General features: G+C 47.0%; 1 protein-coding gene across 1 annotated transcript in view; it reads right to left on the bottom strand.

Annotated features, from left to right (window-relative positions):
* Positions 1-492: 492 nt before the first annotated feature.
* The window catches only part of Il31ra (interleukin 31 receptor A), a 38006-nt gene continuing 20145 nt past the window's right edge, over positions 493-18353 (bottom strand). The window contains exons 8-14 of the mRNA XM_059276622.1: positions 10857-11042; positions 8898-8999; positions 7614-7760; positions 7070-7210; positions 4293-4386; positions 2702-2783; positions 493-954 (exon numbers count right to left, since the gene is read on the bottom strand). Of these exons, the coding sequence (XP_059132605.1) occupies positions 493-954; positions 2702-2783; positions 4293-4386; positions 7070-7210; positions 7614-7760; positions 8898-8999; positions 10857-11042 (1214 nt within the window). The remainder of the gene's footprint in view (positions 955-2701; positions 2784-4292; positions 4387-7069; positions 7211-7613; positions 7761-8897; positions 9000-10856; positions 11043-18353) is intronic.

The following is an 18353-nucleotide window of genomic DNA, read 5'->3' as shown; positions in this document are numbered from 1 at the left end:
ATGGATGGAGACCCTTGAGATGGAGCAAGGGCTGAGGAGCCTGGGAAACCATTAGGAATTCCCTCCATTTCCTGGCCTCTGCACCCAGAAGAGACATCTTGTTCAGGGACAGGGGGAGGAAGGGTAGAGACCAAGGAAAACAGCTGTCCTGGAACCCTGAGGGCAGCTTCGGCAACGGCCAGGGCAACTTGGTTCCTGAGAATAAGGCCAGACGTGTCCACCTCAGGGGTCCTTTAAGCTCCAAAGCTGGGTCCTTCTCTTGACGCCATCATTTCAAGGGGCCTGGGAGAGAGTCCCCGGAAGAAAGTGACTTACTTTTCCCTGTAAAGCACTCCCTTCGTCCTGGCACAAGCTGACATCTGAATCACCACGCCCCATGCAGCTTAGCAGCAAAATGAATGGGGAGGGGCCAAAGGCGGCTTCTGGAAGTCTCCTGTCTTTGCGAGGGAAGGGATCCATTCAGTCTCTGAGGGCCTCACGCCACAGCTGCACTTAGATTTCTCTCTTGGGGTGCTCTGGGATAAGGAACTCCCTGGTTGTCACTGAATTTTTCAGATATGGATTCGGAGCTCGCTCCTCACAGAGAGGCTCTCGTTCTGGACTGTGTCCGGAAGACAGAAGCTGCTCGTTGAATTCTGTGTATGTCTCCTCTGTTGTTCCCAGACACTGGTTATAGGCCTCTCCAGGAGCAGCATCCTCCGTTAAAACGGGGGGCTCCTTAAAACTTTTCCCCGGGGGACAGTCAGACCTAGAGGGTGAGGTCACATACTCATTCTCTTCTCCTCCCAAAATGCTCTCTTGACCTTTTCTAGCTTCCTCTGTGGAAACGACTTCCAGAAAAGTCTCAAAGTTCACCATCAACTTGTCAACGAGGTCAGTGGGGACAGAACATGGTTTTAGGACCCTCCCTTCTGCGTTCCCAGAGTTTTCAGACTCCTTCAGACTTGACTTCCCCTACAAAAGGAAAAGGGGACACCCCAGGAGTCATGTAAGGAGTACAAATGACGGAGCTGAATCATTCAATTTGGGACACAGAAGCCCCGCCCCACATACAGCCCCCACATCCCTCGCTGGTCCAGACTGTGACCAGCCACTTCCTCAGGAGCTTGGCGACAGTGCTCCGTTTCCTGAGGAACAGCACCCTGGGCCCACAGTCCTTCTAGAGAGCTCAAGGCTGTTTCCCACGGCATATTTACAAAGCTCCAGGTGAGATGAGAACTCTTGGGGGAAAACCATATAGGCAGACACCACCAGGCTATCTAAGGCCACCTCACAACGGAGCAGGGGCTCTGTTATCTTTGTCTCCTGCTGACCTGGCCTGCTGCCTAACCAGCACATGCTGGAGATGCCTGGCCTGCACGCTCTACAAAGTACATTTCATCACCTTAATAAACAGGAGAGCAAAGCAGCCAATATGTAACACAAGTGAAGAAAAGGAGGGACAAAAATAGTTCATTATTATAAGAACACCCATTACAAAATGAATTCTAGGGCTGGAGAGGTGGCTCAGAGGTTAAGAGCATGGGCTGCTCTTCCAGAGGTCCTGGGTTCAATTCCCAGCACCCACACGGTGGCTCACAACCACCTATAATGAGATCTGATGCCCTCTACTGGCCTGCATGCATACATGCAGGCAGAATACTATATACATAATTAATAAAAATATAAAAAATAAATAAATAAATTCTAAGTTAAAAAAAGACTAACATTTTAAATTCTTGCATCAAGGAAAATCTTGAAAGGACGTTCAATAATAAGGATTTAAGAGCTATAGTTCACTGGGCTGACTTCCACTGAAGGAGGAAGTCATAACTTAGACATTTTTCAAGTTTCCTATTTAAAAACATACTTAAAAGAAGGTTTTCTACTTGTAAAAATACACCAGGAAACCCTACTTCCAATTAAATAAGATTTGACTCTAACTCTCCCCGTTGGAAAGATGCAATTCAAAGCTGCCATTTCTCCCAGTATTCCTGTATCTCTGAATGGCTTCCAGATTAATTCGCTCTTGGCTGCTTTTTTTTTTTTTTTTTTTTTTTTTTTCTGAGACAAGGTTTCTCTGTGTAGCTTTGCGCCTTTCCTGGAACTCGCTTTGGAGACCAGGCTGGCCTCGAACTCACAAAGATCCGCCTGCCTCTGCCTCCCGAGTGCTGGGATTAAAGGCGTGCGCCACCACCACCCGGCCTCTTGGCTGCTTTTTAAATGGCCACTGAGTTGACAGGCAGACCCTCTTGCTCCCCATCACAGAGCCAAATCTGTGAAACAGTCCCTCCCCCGAGGCATCCTTCCAGGATCGGTTCTGTGTGGGGAATATCTCAGACCCTGGTAATGCCTTTTGGTTCTGTGTTGGGAATACCTCAGACCCTGGTAATGCCTTTTGGTTCTGTGTGGGGAATACCTCAGACCCTGGTAATGCCTTTTGGTTCTGTGTTGGGAATACCTCAGACCCTGGTAATGCCTTTTGGTTCTGTGTGGGGAATACCTCAGACCCTGGTAATGCCCTTTGCTCTAGTCCAGAGTGCAAGGTGAAGGTCACAGTAGGAAGGCTGAATCCATCTGCCCTTTTAGCTGTTTCCTGGGCCTTTGAAACTTCAGGTCTTTCTCTATAAACCCAGAGAAAGGCTTCACCCATTCCATCCACCCACTCCACCTCCCCCAGCCAGCCTGCACAGTTTCCTGGACAAAACCCAGCAATGTGTACCTTGAAATTATCTCCGATCCATGTGGCTAAACTACTTTCAGCAGGGTTGGGTACATCAGGACAACACAGACGAGTCAACCGGCTGTTAAGAGATGGGATTTTAGAAGAGAAGGTGAATTCAGGGCATGATCCATGTGTAGTGAGCAGCTGAGCTAAGGGCAAGGCTTACTAAAGGCAACTGTATGACTCCCTATTCACGAAGAGTATGGTTATTTGAATCAGAACGGCCCCCAAAGGCTCATATGTTTGAGTACTTGGCCCCCAGTTGGTGGAACTGTTTGGGAATGACTGGGAGTGCGTGGCCTTGTAAGAGGAGGTGTGTCACTGGGGGCAGGCCTTGAGATTTCGGAAGCCCACACATCTCGGTCTCATAGGGCTGTATCTCAAGATGTGAGCACTCAGCTACTGCTCAAGAGCCGATCCAGCCTCACTGCCGCCATGCTCCCTGTGATAACGGTCATGGACTCTAACCCTCTGAAATTGTAAGTCTCCAACAAAACCTTTATATGCTGCCTTGATATAGTGTCTTCTCACAGCAATAGAAAATAAAAGACAGAAGGCAGCTGTACAGCTCCCTATTCAATAAGAGCAAGCTTCCACACTGACCGGAAATATGAAGCAGTTGTCTGTGGGACAGCACAGAAGGAGACATATGCTTTCCCCCATATAATTATATCCTTCCTGCCTTTCTCCATCACGCCTGTATCTCTACCCTGGTCCTGATGGTGGAAATTGCATTACAGTCACTCTAGGCAGATATATCCTTGGGAGCAGTTAATACACTAACCACCCACACTTCTACACAGTGGTTCCCAAAGTATGTTCCCAACTTCAGCACCAACATCAACAGCTAATCAAAATACAGATTCCTACCTAGTCTTTATCCAGAACTCTGAGTCAGAAACCCTTGGGGGCAGGACCTGATTTTGACATGTGCTGTGCCAAAGATGTGATGTGTCAAGATTAAAGATGGTTGCTCAAGAGCATGACGTACAAAAATTTGTGCTGTGACTTGGCTGCACCATACTGTTGGTAATTGAGGTTGACATTAGCTTAATCATGAATGAGTCCCAGCTGCTGGGCAGAGAGCTCCCTGGGACCAGTGTAGCACACTCTATCAAGGAGGAACACCAGGGCAGCCTAAGGCCCCCAGCTGGGAGAAATCCAGATGCTGAAGACAAGCTTCTTTCCCCACACTGGCAAGAGCAGGCAGGACTCCAACTCTGCACCACAAACAAAGGACAGATTTGTGTTCTCACACAGCTGACTAACACCCAGGGTCAGTCTCCTCTCCACTCTAGACTCAGGTGATAGACATTGGCAGACAGAGCCTATGGGGCAGCTGGTACTCCTCAGCCTCAGAGGAATCTAGACTTGGTGGACGGACCTGTACAAATAAGTCTTCTTGTTTCTCAGAGTCCTGGTGAGTCTGAGGGTGCTGCCTTTCATCGTTTCCACCAAGATGGACCAAATGAATGAGTGAGCAGAACCCCCTTCAGGGTGGAGTGCCCTCTGACGCCATGCACCACGATGCCTGCCACTGCTTTCTGCTGCTCACTTTTAAGGCATTCACTGTCAATTATAAACTCACTTTGGCTTTTTGAGAGCAGAAGTCACTGCGAAGATGCTAAACAGAAGAAGGCCTCCTCCGACCAGAGATGATAGGCAGATAATTTCAAAGATACCTTTGCGACAAAGAGAACAAAATACCATTGTCAATATAGTTCCCCTGTTCATCGACAAAAATCAAATATTAACTTTTTCTTTTAGCCTCAGCAACATTTCTCATCAATTTTCTGCTATTTGAATTCAATTTCTTTCCATTAAAACCACTGGGATTTTGGTTCCCCATCTAGCTCTTTCCCCCATGTAATAGGATAGATACTGATACACTTTCGTTTGTATTAGTATAGATTACTTAGACAGAATACTGGGTTTCATTATGATGTCTTCACATATTACACATTATATACTGGTAGATGTGTTCACCAGGGTCGCCTTTCAACTTCATTCATTTAATCAGTACTTATTGAGCATAACTATTGGCCAGACATCATTCTGAGAAATAAAACAAACAAATAAGCAAGAAATATCGGATCCTTACTCACATGGTCCTTATATACTGGGGTAGAAAAAACTCACACAGTAAAACCCTAACAGTTAATCTTTGACTGTTGGTTTGACTGGACTGAGAGATGTCTAAAGAACAGTAAAAACATGCTTCTGTGTGTCTGTGAGGGTGTGTTCAGAGGACTGCCACGGGAGAACAACCTAAGGGAAGACCCACCCTGATTATAGGCGGGACCATCGGATATGCTGGGGCCCAGATGTGATAAATGTAGAAAAAGAGAAGGCCAGTCAATAAACACAAGTTCCCTTCTCCCTGATCATAAACGATTGCTGGGCCATTATCTGTGGATTTCAGACTTCAGTGTAGTAAGTCTTTGGACATGGACTCACCCTAGCAACTCTCCAGAAAGCTTCCAGGTCCAGCCTTAGATGGGGACTGCGTCATTAAGCCCAACTCCTATTCTAGAGACTCTAACTTCTAAGACTGAGCAGCTACCAGGGGCTCCGCTTCGGCAGCATGCGGATGGCCACTGTTGGAAAGCCTAACTTCCAATCACATAAACCATATCAGTTCTGTTCTTCTAGAGAATCCTAAGTAATAAAATAATGTAAGAGTACTTCAAATAGAATAATCAAATAGAGCAACTAGGGTAAGCTGGTGGGAGGTTAACAACTTAATTTGCATGTATGTATGGATCATTTATTTAATTTTTCAGATAGGGTCTCACTGTGTAGCCAGAGTGCCCTGAACTCACCGTGTAGACTGATCCAGCCTTACACTTCACATCTTCCTGCCTCTGGCCCCTGAGTGCCGAGGCTGTTGTGCAGCACCACACCTGGCTAGATCTGCTCACGAGAAAGAGCCTGCCCGGTACAGTTATGGAGAAAAGCACTCCAGAGAGATACACAAGCTTTGGAGAAGTAGTGAGTTAGAGAAACAGAGGCAGGAAGTGAGAGGAAATGAAGTAAGGGGTGGGCAGAGACTGGTGGGCTTTCCAGGGAATCTAGAACTTTAAACTGGGGCTGCTGTGTCTGAGTGGGTCGTAGAGGGCTGAGAGATAGTTAAGAGCACCAGCTGCTCTTGCAGAGGACCCAGGTCCAGCTCTCAACACCCATATGGCTGCTCACAACTGCCTGGAACTCCAGTTCCGGGTCATTCAAACTCTCTTCTGACCTATGCACGCTCTTACATGCATGTGGTCCACATAAGTTCACTCAGCTACTCCAGCATGATAGTAGAGTGATCTGTAACCTAATCTACAGATCAAGGAGAGACAGTCTAGGCTCCAACAGGATCTTGCCTTCAGTTTGATCCTGAGAGAAAATTCCATGAGCTGACACAGCTTGTACCCAGTGCTCTGAAAATACAACATGGTTTTTTTTTTTTCAAAAGGATTTTTCAAAAGCAGTATCAAAGAAAATTCCAAGAAGGCATTGCTCGCCCACAGAACAGAACATGTTTTCTGTGTGAAGGCATATGCTCTGCTCATAGTTTCCAGAGCCACAAGTCTACTTTATTCTTTCGGAATATAAATAACAAGAGGATTTTGAGATGCTTCAAGAAGACATTTTTTTGGCTTATACTAGTTATTGCAAAACTTGGCAGTGTTCCTTGGGTTTTGTTTTTGTTTTTCCAGTTTTTTTGAGATAGAGTCCTTCTGTGTAGCCCTGGCTGTTCTAGAACTCACTCTGCAGACCAGGCTTTCCCCTCCTTTTTCCTTCATCTATTACATATCCACTGCTTTCCTATTAAATATCTTCCTTAGCCAACCACCATATGAAACTACTACATTTTACGTTGTTTGTTACGTCTATCAAATTCTTCCTGCTTTCTGTGTTTTCAATGTAGAAGCTGGTAAGTTGAACACACGCATCTTTTTGCCCCCAAACCCCACAGATGGTAACATTAAGTTTCTTCCTGCTCATCAGTGACCTTTGATCAACCAACATTCCCTTGCAAGGGTCTATTGCACAAGTCCTGACATTTAGAAACTGGTGAGTGTGAGGTAGGACGACAGCCTGTCATGGAACTACTCACAATTGAGGAAGAAGTTGATGACTCCCCCAAAGGTTATTTGGGGCTTCCTATCAGGAAGGAGGAGCAAACTAACAGTCTGTCTAACTCAGCCCTCAGTGCTCCTTGGCAATTCCTTACTGTTCATCTCCCGGGGAGGTGATTGAGCCAGAGAGAGCACAAGGCTTCACACTCTGCTGCATTTTGCTGGCTTCCCTGCTCTTGACAAATGGCATTTCCAACACAACGTAAACTCTACAAGGAGGCCTGAAGCTAGTACTCACTGATTGATAATGTCCTGAAGTTTATTGTGTCCCCACTCTTTCTCCCAGCTCGAGTGTTGGCCTCAACCCAAACAGTATAAGAGGTCCTTCGTGTCAGGGACTCCAGGTCATACTGCAGGACACGGGCGTTGACTGTCTTGGCTGAAGGGAAAAACAGAAGCTGAACAGTACAGCAAGCCGAACTGAAAATGTGCGTTAGTACTGACCCTAGGAGCCCCGACCTGCAAGTCAAAGCACTCCGTGACTGCGCAGGAGAAACCACCTCAAAGCCTCCCATTCCTCTTCAGGACTCTTGGCTACATTCTCCTTTACACTTTTTAACTCATGAGGTGGTGCTCTTGACTCTACTTTCAGAGGTACAAAGAAGCTAAGTATGTGTGCAAGGCTACAGGTCACAGCCCTGGAAGCCACCCCACCCCACCCCACCCCACCCCACCCACCCCCACCCCCACCCCCACCCCCATCCCCCACCCGGGTGTTGGGTCTAGTCACATCATCTGTGGGGGAGAGGTCGATTGAGTTTGCTCAACTTGAGCACACTTACAGAATATTTTTCCACCTTCAGCTTGGTAAAATATGGTGTAATTGTTGATAAATCCATTTCTTTCACTCTTGGGAATCTCTTCCCATATGATTGTGGCTGTCTTCAGACCAATGTTCTCTGCCCAGGTCTTAGGACCTTTTGATGGAGCTTCAGAGGTCAGGGAGATTAAACAAACAAACAAACAAACAAACAAACAAACCAAGGCTGAATCACACCCCAGAAGATCCACCCCTGCCCAGAGCTACTACCATTGTTCAAGCAAGACCCACAATGCTGGGTGTGGGATAAGGTGGCTGAATGGGGGAGGGGATTGATACATCAACTTGTCTGTAGAGATTGTTTGTTTTGTTCTCGGTCAGGAATCTTATATAAGACAACAAGGAGTTTCAAAGCCCCAAGAAGACGTACTTTCTTATAGGTTCCCCCATTCCAATTAGCATCCAGCTTTCATTCCTATCTGTAAAGCATGAGCAGCTGAAGACTAACTTCCCTGGCCAACCTTTATACAGCAGGAGATAGTTTCCAGTGTTGAATCTAGAAGATGCGGACTTTCAAAGAAATGAAATAACGTCTGAGTAATGTATCAGTAAAGTCCTTGCTTATTGTTTCATGAAAGTCATTTGGGAGACTCTAAGATAGCCCAGTTGGCAAAGCACTTGCCAGGTGAGCATGAGGGCCGTGGAAAAAGCTGACCATGTGGCCACTGCTTGTAATGTCAGAGCTGAAGAGGCGGAGACAGGCAGATCCCTGGGGCTTGCTGACCAGCCAGCCTGGACTAATGTGCAATCCCCAGGTCCCAGGGAGACAGTCTCGAAAACCAAACAAGGTGGATGGCTCCTGAAGGATGACAAGTGAGATCAACATCTGACCTCCATGCATGTGCACCAAAATACACGCAACCAACAGGTATGCACACACCTGCACACACTCACGGGGAATCATTTTGAACATGGGTCTGATGAACTTGGAAGGCTTCCTGAATTGATCTCAATTAACGTTAACTTTGGTTACATCATAAGTTACTGTTTCATTGTGATGTTAGGTAAGGAGTTTCACCTCTGTGAACCTCGATTTCCCATTTGGGAAGTGGGAAGTGGCTGGATCTTTTGAACGCTTTACATCTGCCCACCTTTGGAATGTAGTGACTGTAACCTGGGCCCCAGTGTGTCAAGCACACACAATTGAAGGTGAAGATTAGGGTGTGGTCGAAATGGTCCTTCAGACAACCCAGCACCTGAATCTATAGAAGTGTGTCCCCACCCCCCAAGGTTGGTCCACACATACCGTCTTCTCTGGCATACACTTGGATTGTATATGGTTCTCCCACTTGTTGCCCCAACACTGGATACACTGATATATTATAGCACACGAGAGGCTTTAATTTATCTTGAGGGGAGGGGAGGGGAGGGAGAGAGAGAGAGAGAGAACTGCATAAGTATACATAATGGCAGAACAGAGGACATGAAGTGCTGAGTTGTGACCTAAGACCTGCAGGAGACCTTCTGTTCTCTAGGTAAGATGGTCTCTAACATCCACTCTGGCTCTAAAATGTTCTAACTCCCAGAACTAAGCTGAGGACAATTCTAATAAAATCACAGCTCCATCATGAATAGGCAGAAAAGCCAATCCTTCCTCCCCCATCACTGATTTTATCATATGATTTGGGCATGTGCTGAATAAAATCTAACCCTTCTGACAACAGCATATACTCAGATACCCTGAATCCCAGCTCCTCTACCTGCCTGTGTTCCTTTATAAGGCTTTTTGTTTGTTTTTGGAGACAAAGTCTTGTGATAAAGCCCAGGCTAGCCTTAAACTCAGTACCCTCCACTTGCCTCGGCCTTCTCCAGAGGGCTGGGATTATAAATACACACCACCATGCCTGACTATATATTTCTTAATATAGATGCTACTAAGTACTGGGAAGCAGCTGGAGTATGGAGACTTCAAAGGCAAAGCTTACCTTGTACCTTACATGGGGAACGGACTTTCTGGGAATAAAGCCTATTTACTCTGTCAGTCACTAAGGAAGAGACCTAACTCTTAAATGGGCCACTAAGACAGAATGGAGTTTCTGAGGTAGGACAAACGGTACCCAAAGTCTGGTGTTACCCCAGGATAATTGGGGCTCTCCTCAGGTAAGTGTTAAGATTCTGTTTCTTTTGGACATAACAGGTCCACTGCATTCATGAATTCACAGTCGCTGTGGTCGCTTGCCTAAGACCAAACTAGTCAACATTCCAGCATGAGGTGGGGAGGACTCATGGGACCCACCCCTAGCTGGGGCACTCTTATGGACAGTTGACGGCTGACAGAGGAAAGAGAGTCAGCTTTCTTTAAGGGTATGTCCCCAACCCCCAGTAGGTCACCCCCTACCCAGTGGATGGCCACATACCTATGCCTGTAGGGGCAGCGCTAATGAGACTCAGTGGGTTATTAAAAAATAAAAGGAAAAAAGGGAGGAACAGAAAGCTGGGGGGGGAAATGGGGGGTAGATCTGAGAGGAGTCAGATAGATATGGGACAGTGAGGAGGAGGAGGAGTCAGATAGATATGGGACAGTGAGGAGGAGGAGTCAGATAGATATGGACAGTGAGGAGGAGGAGTCAGATAGATATGGACAGTGAGGAGGAGGAGTCAGATAGATATGGACAGTGAGGAGGAGGAGTCAGATAGATATGGACAGTGAGGAGGAGGAGTCAGATAGATATGGACAGTGAGGAGGAGGAGGAGTCAGATAGATATGGACAGTGAGGAGGAGGAGTCAGATAGATATGGACAGTGAGGAGGAGGAGTCAGATAGATATGGACAGTGAGGAGGAGGGGTCAGATAGATATGGACAGTGAGGAGGAGGAGTTAGGATAGATATGGACAGTGAGGAGGAGGAGTTAGGATAGATATGGACAAATGCATTGTATGTTCACATGAAACTATCAGGCTCAATTAAAATATTCTAAAAAGCCTTCCTTTTCTATGTAAAATTATGATGAGCACTGGCAGGGTTAGTGATCACTATTATTTCCTGTGTCTCCATTAACATGTGAGGCTAAGATTGTGTTCACTTCCCACCTGGGGACAGGTTTTCTGTGCCAGCTTCGCCGGGAAATGCTGAGAGCTGTGACAATTACTAAACTTCTCCAGGGCTGTCCTCACATGCACAGCAGCTTTTAAAAGGGATTTAAAAGCTGATTGAAGTGAAACCAAACCCTGCACCAAGGGAGCCTGCAGGTTCTGGCCAGCTACCTCGCTCGATGGTCCAGTTTGTGACCCGAGACACGGATTCCCAGGAAAGGCCAGAGAACTTGGACTGGACGGTTTCTGGGAACCACTCGACCACCCAAGTGTCCACCTCAGGAACGGAGCTCTGCCACTTCAGCACCAGCAGGGGCTCCGCAAGGCAGTCCTCCATGTCGCTGATGCACTGGATGGCTGGAGAGAGAGGAAAGGACGCATCCACAGCTGCCACACTCAGCCCACATGTGCCGGCCCCACTGGCATCCTGTCAAAACGCCAGATTGCCAGACCTCCACGGTAGCTCCTCCCACTTTATTTTCAGCCTTTCCCCTTTTCTTTACCAAATACCTCTGATGATTACATGACTTCTTAATCTGCTTCTACCTCCCCCCAAACTCAGCAGTTTCCAGAAACAGAGCTCACTAGTGACTAATGTCCCGTGCATTCCCTGCAAGTCAAAAACTCTCCCAGCAGGAATGGAAACCTAAGTCTCATCTCTAAAAGCTGCAGCTCATGAGCTGCTTTCCCAGACTGGCTCTGTATCTGAGATCCCAACTGCTACTCCTGGACGTAAGTCAGGTAATCTATCCACCTGAAAATGTAGCTCTGAGAAAAGTAAGTCTTGAAAGATGTGAAGCTGAGGCAGGGGCAGAGCCAGGGTGAGAAGCACAGAGCCTGGGCATCATTGTCACCTCTTCTGCAGGACTCCTGCTTCTTCTCCTGCCCCCCACCTCCTCCCCTGCCTCCTCCTGTCTCCTCCTAACTCCCTCTGTCCTCCCCTGCCTCCTCCTGCCTCCCCCTGCCTCCCTGTCCTCCCCTGCCTCCCCTGCCTCCCTGTCCTCCCTGTCCTCCCGTGCCTCCCCCTGCCCTCCCTCCCCCTGCCTTCCCCTTATCTCCCTCTGCCTCCCCTGCCCTCCCCTTGCCTCCCCTGCCTCTTCCTGCCTCCCCCTGTCCTCCCCTGCCTCCCCCTGTCCTCCTCTGCCTCTCCCGCCTCCCCTGCCCACATCTGTTAAGAGTCAATGAGTATCCTCTGAAATGTTATCCCCAGTGCTACAGAAAATGACTTTACGTGGAAATGGGACCATCATAAGTAAATGTGGTGTGGATGGCGGGCCCTGCATTCAACGTAACTGATGTCCTTAGGAGAAAGGGGGACTAGGGGAGGACAAGGCAGGGGAGATGGCTCAGTCAGTACCGTGCTTGAGGAACTGAGTTTGATCCCCAACAACCACATAAAACACTGAGTTCAGTGGACTTGGGGGACAGAGACAGGAGAATTCTTGAAGCTACCTGGTCAGCTGGTTGAGCCAAGCTGGTGAGCTCCAAGATCAATGGCTGACCCTGTCCCTTCATGGCCGAGATGGCCTAGCGGTGAAGAGGACTTGTGGCCCCTGCAGAAGACTGGAGTTGGTTCCCAGCCCTGGATGTTCCCAAGTGCCTGTAACTCCTGCTCCAGGGGGATCCAATGCCTCTGGCCTGCATGGGCACCTACACTCACATGCATATACCCACTTACAGGCACACATAAATACACATAATTAAAAATAATAGAAATCAATCTAGGAGGGTGTGGTGGTGCATGCCTTTAACCCTAGCACTTGGGAGACGGTGGCAGGAGGATCTTCTTCAAGGCCAGCTTGGTCTACATATCAAGTTTCAATATAACCAGGATGACATAGAGAAACGCTGCCTCAAAACACACACACACACACACACACACACACACACACACACACATGCAAGCACACATGCACACATGCACACACACACAATCTTAAAAAACAAAGTGGAGAGCAGTTAACAAAGACAGCTGATGTCTGTCTCTGGCCTCCACACATGGATACAAACTAACGTGCACAGAAACACATACAAAAGAAAAAAGAAAAGAAAAGAGAGAGAGAGAGAGAGAGAGAAAGGAAGGAAGGAAGAAAGGAAGGAAGGAAGGAAGGAAGGAAGGAAGGAAGAAAGAGAAGGAGGAAGAGAACTTGGAGATATTGGAACTGCCCCAAGCCAGGGCCTAGGGCCACAAGAAGTGTGGAACTGCTGCAAGCCGCAAGAAAACATAACGGAATTCAGCTACTATCACAAAAGCTACGACTTGGAAAAGTCAAGGACTTCTCCAAAGGTCAAGCCACGGCTTAAGGAGTCTTGGTGATATTTTAGCTTTTGTATATATATATTAGCTGGTTCCTAAAATGATTTTCTTGCCTGCTTCCAAGAACTCCTAACAGTGTATTTGTCTAAAATGCGTATCAAGCGTCCAAGGCCAAACGAAACAACACCTGTCTCCTAGGTCAGGCGGATAGCTTTATTTCTTGTGCAATTTAGGGGGAGACCCTCCTTTCTTATACAACCTTACTAGTAGACTCCCTAACTTCTTACCTAACCACTTCTCGGAATGTAGACTGAGCACACAGATCCCCTTTTTGATATACTAACCAGTCATTAGCACTCAGGTGACCTCCTCTTTTACCACCCCCATTTTGGATTGTAAAAGAAAGCCTGGTGGTCACTGTCCGAGGAAAATTCTTACCTGCCTTTGTGACCCTGTAGAATTCAAGCCTGGTGGCCTTGCTCGACCAGGGGCTTGCTATTGTTTGGGTTTATAACTGGATTCTGGGGAGACTTAGGAGGAATGTGGAGAAAGGAGAGATGGAGAATGGGGATGGATACGGAGGATTTTGACCAGAGAGTATGTGTGGAAGAGATGGAAGATGAGGAAGAGTCAGATGGGGAAGTACTAGCTGGGTAAGAACAAGGTGAAAAGGACCTAGATGAGGCAAAATTAAGACGAGAGAATTAAGATAGAACTTAGAGGGAGCAGTAGATGAATATAGAGAGAAATCAGGCAAGAAAGGAGCTAGGCATGAGAACAGAACTGAAGCTGTGTATATAGGATGTTATCCCAGAGGAATTAAAGCAAGTGGACGATAGAGCTCGGTGTGCTGAGATTCTATTTCCCAAAAACAGTCCTCGACATTTGTAGTTCTCTCTCCTGAGCCCCTGGGATGTATAATATTAAGGCTGGTCCCTCTAATATTATACAAGATGGAAAGATTAAGGAAGGTCCTCCTCTAGGGACTCTGGGGGAGTATGGTACAGTCCACAACTTGCTTTTTATACCTCTAGCCTCCCAAACCGCAGGACAATGTGTTCCTGTTGTTTTAAGCCGCCCAGTTGGCAGGAGGACAATAAGGTAGTACCTTGGCTTAATTAGCCTCCTCCCTGCCTGCCTGTCTTCCATACTTCCTCCTCTGGCCTCCTGGAGGCACTTTCTTAACAAGTGACTTGGCAAGGAATCCTGGCCCTGAAGATGAGTGAGCACGGCTTCCAAACCTCACACTCTTCCTGCTCACCAGTCCTGGAACTCAGAAAGAGCAGGAGAACCAGGTCTAAGGTCTGAGGCTGAGGAGAAGAATGGGGAGGTTGGAAAGGAGTCCAGAAACTGTGAGTCAGTCATGCAAGAGGGGAGGCCTGGCCTGGATAAGAAGTGCTGAGAGACAAGTTTCTAAGTCATCCTATGGAATACAGACTAATTATCAGCCTTCTTCCGTTCCAAATCAAGAGCACCTTGAGCATCCACTCCTGATATAGAACTCTCTTAAGAGTAAGAGGAAAAGAAATGGGCCCTGAAAGCAGGGAAGAGGTTGGACTTCGAACATCATTGATACCGTACAACGGATGAGAAGACAGCCACTTCCCCTCTGCCAGCTCAGACTCACCCCCAACTCTCCCTGACGCAGTCCCCACTGCCACGCAGACCCACTCACCACAGTGGCTTTGCTTTTCCACATCCTGCACCAGACCACTCCTGTCTGTGCCCGAAGACACGTAACATTCAGGAAGTTCAAGTAGAGGGACCCTGATGGGTCATCTCTGCCAATCCTTTATTCTAAAGATGAGAACTTGGGGCCCACAGAGGCCAATACCCATCTTGGCTCATAGAGGGTCTGTGACCAGAATCCCCAAATCAACTTATGAACACTAATTTCACCAGTTTAGTTCATGCAGACCAGCTGGAACTGCACTGGGAAAATCCTGTACAAATTATAAAACTTTCCTGGATCTTTTCATCATGTAGAAGATAGACCTAACAGTATTTGCATCATGGGTCATTTCATGGCTGAGCTAGCCTATGCCATCTTACAATGCCTGACATAGCCTAACACACAACATGGGCTGATCATATGAATTCAATGAAAGGTAAGCATCAAAATTATTATTACTTAATTCTTTCCTAGCTGATTTTATCTTATTAAACAAACTTTTGTAGAGTCTTAGGTTTCTGTGATAAATTATGACAAAGACTGACAGAGTAGCCAGAGGTATCATGGACGTTATCTTTTCCTGTGTCTCCATGAACATGCACAGATAATGCCTTTGACACACATGTGTACGGCACTGAACAGCTGCTCTTGTCAGTAGTCACGAATAATGAAAAAGAATGACTTAAGCTTTTCTAGTTGTCTATGACAATGTTTTGTGGACTTCCTCTATAACGAGCCAGACGGTAAGCATTTTAGTGTGCACTGGCTACATAATTCACAATTGTTTATTACACAACTGTTAGACAAGGAAGCCACAGAGCACATGTAAAGATCCACATGGATATGGCAGTATTTAAAAAAGTTCGTTTGCAAAAAACAAAAATGTGCTAGGCCAGATCTGGCCAATACCTTGTCTAGGATCATGGTAGGCAATAGTTCCAATATAAAACCCAAAAAGAAAAATCCTAAGTGAATTTAGCATCACTTTAGTTGAAGTGCCTCTTATAGTTTTTTTAAGTTGACAGTTCATATCTACCAGAAATGTAACTAACCAGAACTTTATTAAGAATGATGGTAGTGGGCTGTGGATATAACCCAGTAACTCAGTGGTGGAGAGCTTTGCTATGTAGCACCCATAAGGTCCTGTGTTTAACCCCCAGCACTGGAGAGGGAGAAAATGAGACAGAGACAGAGACACAGAGACAAAGAGACATACACAAAGAGAACACTGACGATAGGCCCAGAGATGTAACTCAATTGGTAGTGTTTGCCTAGCACAAATGAGACCCTGGGTTCAATGCTCGACACAGCACAAACCTGGTTTGGTAGTACACTTGGGAAGAAGCAGCATGGGAGTCAGAACCTCAAGGTCATCCTCTGCTTTGTGAGTTTGAGACTGCTCAGTTACATGAGACCCTGTCTCAAAACAAACAAAAGCGGTAATGATCACACTAGACACAACATCTCCAGAGAGGATCTCATTCACTCCTCACAACGGTTTTCTGAGACAGGTGTATTATGAAAGAGTTCCAGCTTACATGCATCTTAAAGAGGTTAGATAGTTTGTCCAATGGTAATGTTACCTTGTGGAAGAGCAAAGATTTGAACCCAGGGCTGCTGGACTCCAAGGACCATGCGTCCATCCCCTGCTCTCTATTGCTTCCCATTATGGGGCCATGGTGGGAAGTGAGGTTAATTAATTTTGGCAGTACCTCCATTTAACAAAGAATCCATATTCCAATCGCATATCATTTATTGAAAATGTCACTAGACTCCCGGACACTGGAACAAGGATGTTAAGAACCAGAGAGGCGTGGTGGCACGGCCTTTAATCCCAGCCTCAGCAGGCAGAGGCTGGCGGATCTCTGAGTTTGAGGACAGCCTGGTCTACAGAGGGAGTTCCAGGACAGCCAGGGCTGTTCCACAGAGAAACCCTGTCTCAATACTGTTAAACACTGACTCAAAACACAAAATTATGAGCTTCCCAGAATTCTGAAATGAAGGCAGAGGTGGATTGGGTTTAAGAAAAGAAAGGGAAGGACAGGCAGAGAAGTCTAGAGCTAGTTGCACAAATGCCTGAGCCAGGCTGGGCTGAGCAAACAGAGGTATAAATTAGAGAGAACAGCTCTTAGATGTCTACGCCAGCTGCTTATGTTATTCGGCACGTCAGAAATTATATTTTTAAAAAAGAAACAAACAAACAAAATCTGGCAAACGTACAAACGAAACCCTGCCCCCTGGGTCCACTAAAGAGTAATTGGGCAACACACACTGGACTTACAAGGGGGTGCGGTGGTGGAGGGGGGACGACAGAAGGAAAAAATTCTAATTTGGGAGCAGTAAGGAGGTTGAGGGAGAGGGTGGATCTGGGAGGAGTTAGGAGAAGGGATGAATGTGGTCAAAACACATCGTATGATGTTCTCAAGAATTAATAATAAAAATATTATTTTTTAAAAAATGACTGCTGTTAGCATTTAGACATTACCTGGTCCGCCCCTTGGGGACCTGGTAGGATGCACTTGCTAATATTCAGGCAAATGCCTGGACAGCCCAGATGGCCCTAGTCTGTGCACATGTGCGGCATGGCTGCATAGTCTGTATACGCATGCGCTAAACCCCCTTGTTAAAGGCAAACCTATAGCCCCACTCCTTTCTCTCTTCCCATGAGGCCGAGTCTTCACCTCCTCTCTTCCCCATCTCTTCTATTCCTTTCTCTTCCTCTCTTATTCCTCCTCTGCTCAGCCCTTATCTCCAGTGGCGCACGCTGCGTCCCCTCCCCCCCCAACAAATTCTCCACGTGAGTTCTGTCATGGGCTCCAACCTGCCAAGGCTGCCTTCCTATAACAACTGCCCTCATGGGGTATGCATCCTCTTTAAGGAGAAAATGGAGACACAGAGAGAGAGAGAGACAGAGAGACAGAGAGACAGAGAGACTGATTGACTGTAGGTACAGATGGCAGAGTCCCTGTTCTATTATCTGCAAGTTTTAAACACAAAGCCCAAAGTGAGGATGCTGAGGAGAAAGCTCAGCAGGTGCTTGCTATGCAAGTGTCGGGGGCTGGGTTTGGATCCCTAGCACCCACGTAAAAATCCAGGCACGGCCGAGCATGTATGTAATCACAGCACTGGAAGAAGACAGAAGGGCCCCAGGGAGCTTCCTGCTAGGCAGTGTAGTCAATCGGTGAGTTCTGTGTTCAGTGAGAGACCCTACCCCTCTCAAAAAAAGGTGGAGAGTAATATCAACCTCTGGTCTCCACAGTGAGTGCACAGACACACACACACACACACACACACACACACACACGGACACACACACGGACAGCACTCTCTCACACACAATCCAACAAGGCTTTGTATTCCAAAACATAGAAATAAAAGCTTTGCCACTTTGCCTGGGTTCGGTAAAATGTCCAGAGTTACTTCATCAAAGTGTAGACAGAGGCCAGGCATGGTGGCTGGTGTCGGCAGTACCACCATTTGTGAGGTGGAAGCAGAACAGTCTGTAAGTTAGAGGCCAGCTTACAGAGTGAGATCCCGTCTCAAAAAAATTAACCAGCACCTTATTGGCAAGTCTATACATACATATCAGCAGGTGTCCTAGCTGGGCCATCAGCCGGAAGGGGAAAGAGAGAACAGGACGGTGAACACTAAGCCACAGCTGGGAAGAAGAGTTCAGGAGAGGACACAGCCACTGAGGACATAGGTCTCAAATATGACTACTGTATGTGGCTCAGCCCAG

This window comes from Peromyscus eremicus, chromosome 11 (genome assembly GCF_949786415.1).
Source record: "Peromyscus eremicus chromosome 11, PerEre_H2_v1, whole genome shotgun sequence".
Classification (NCBI taxonomy): Eukaryota; Metazoa; Chordata; class Mammalia; order Rodentia; family Cricetidae; genus Peromyscus; species Peromyscus eremicus.
Note: the sequence above shows the minus strand (reverse complement) of the source record. Positions and strands in the feature narration are given on the sequence as shown.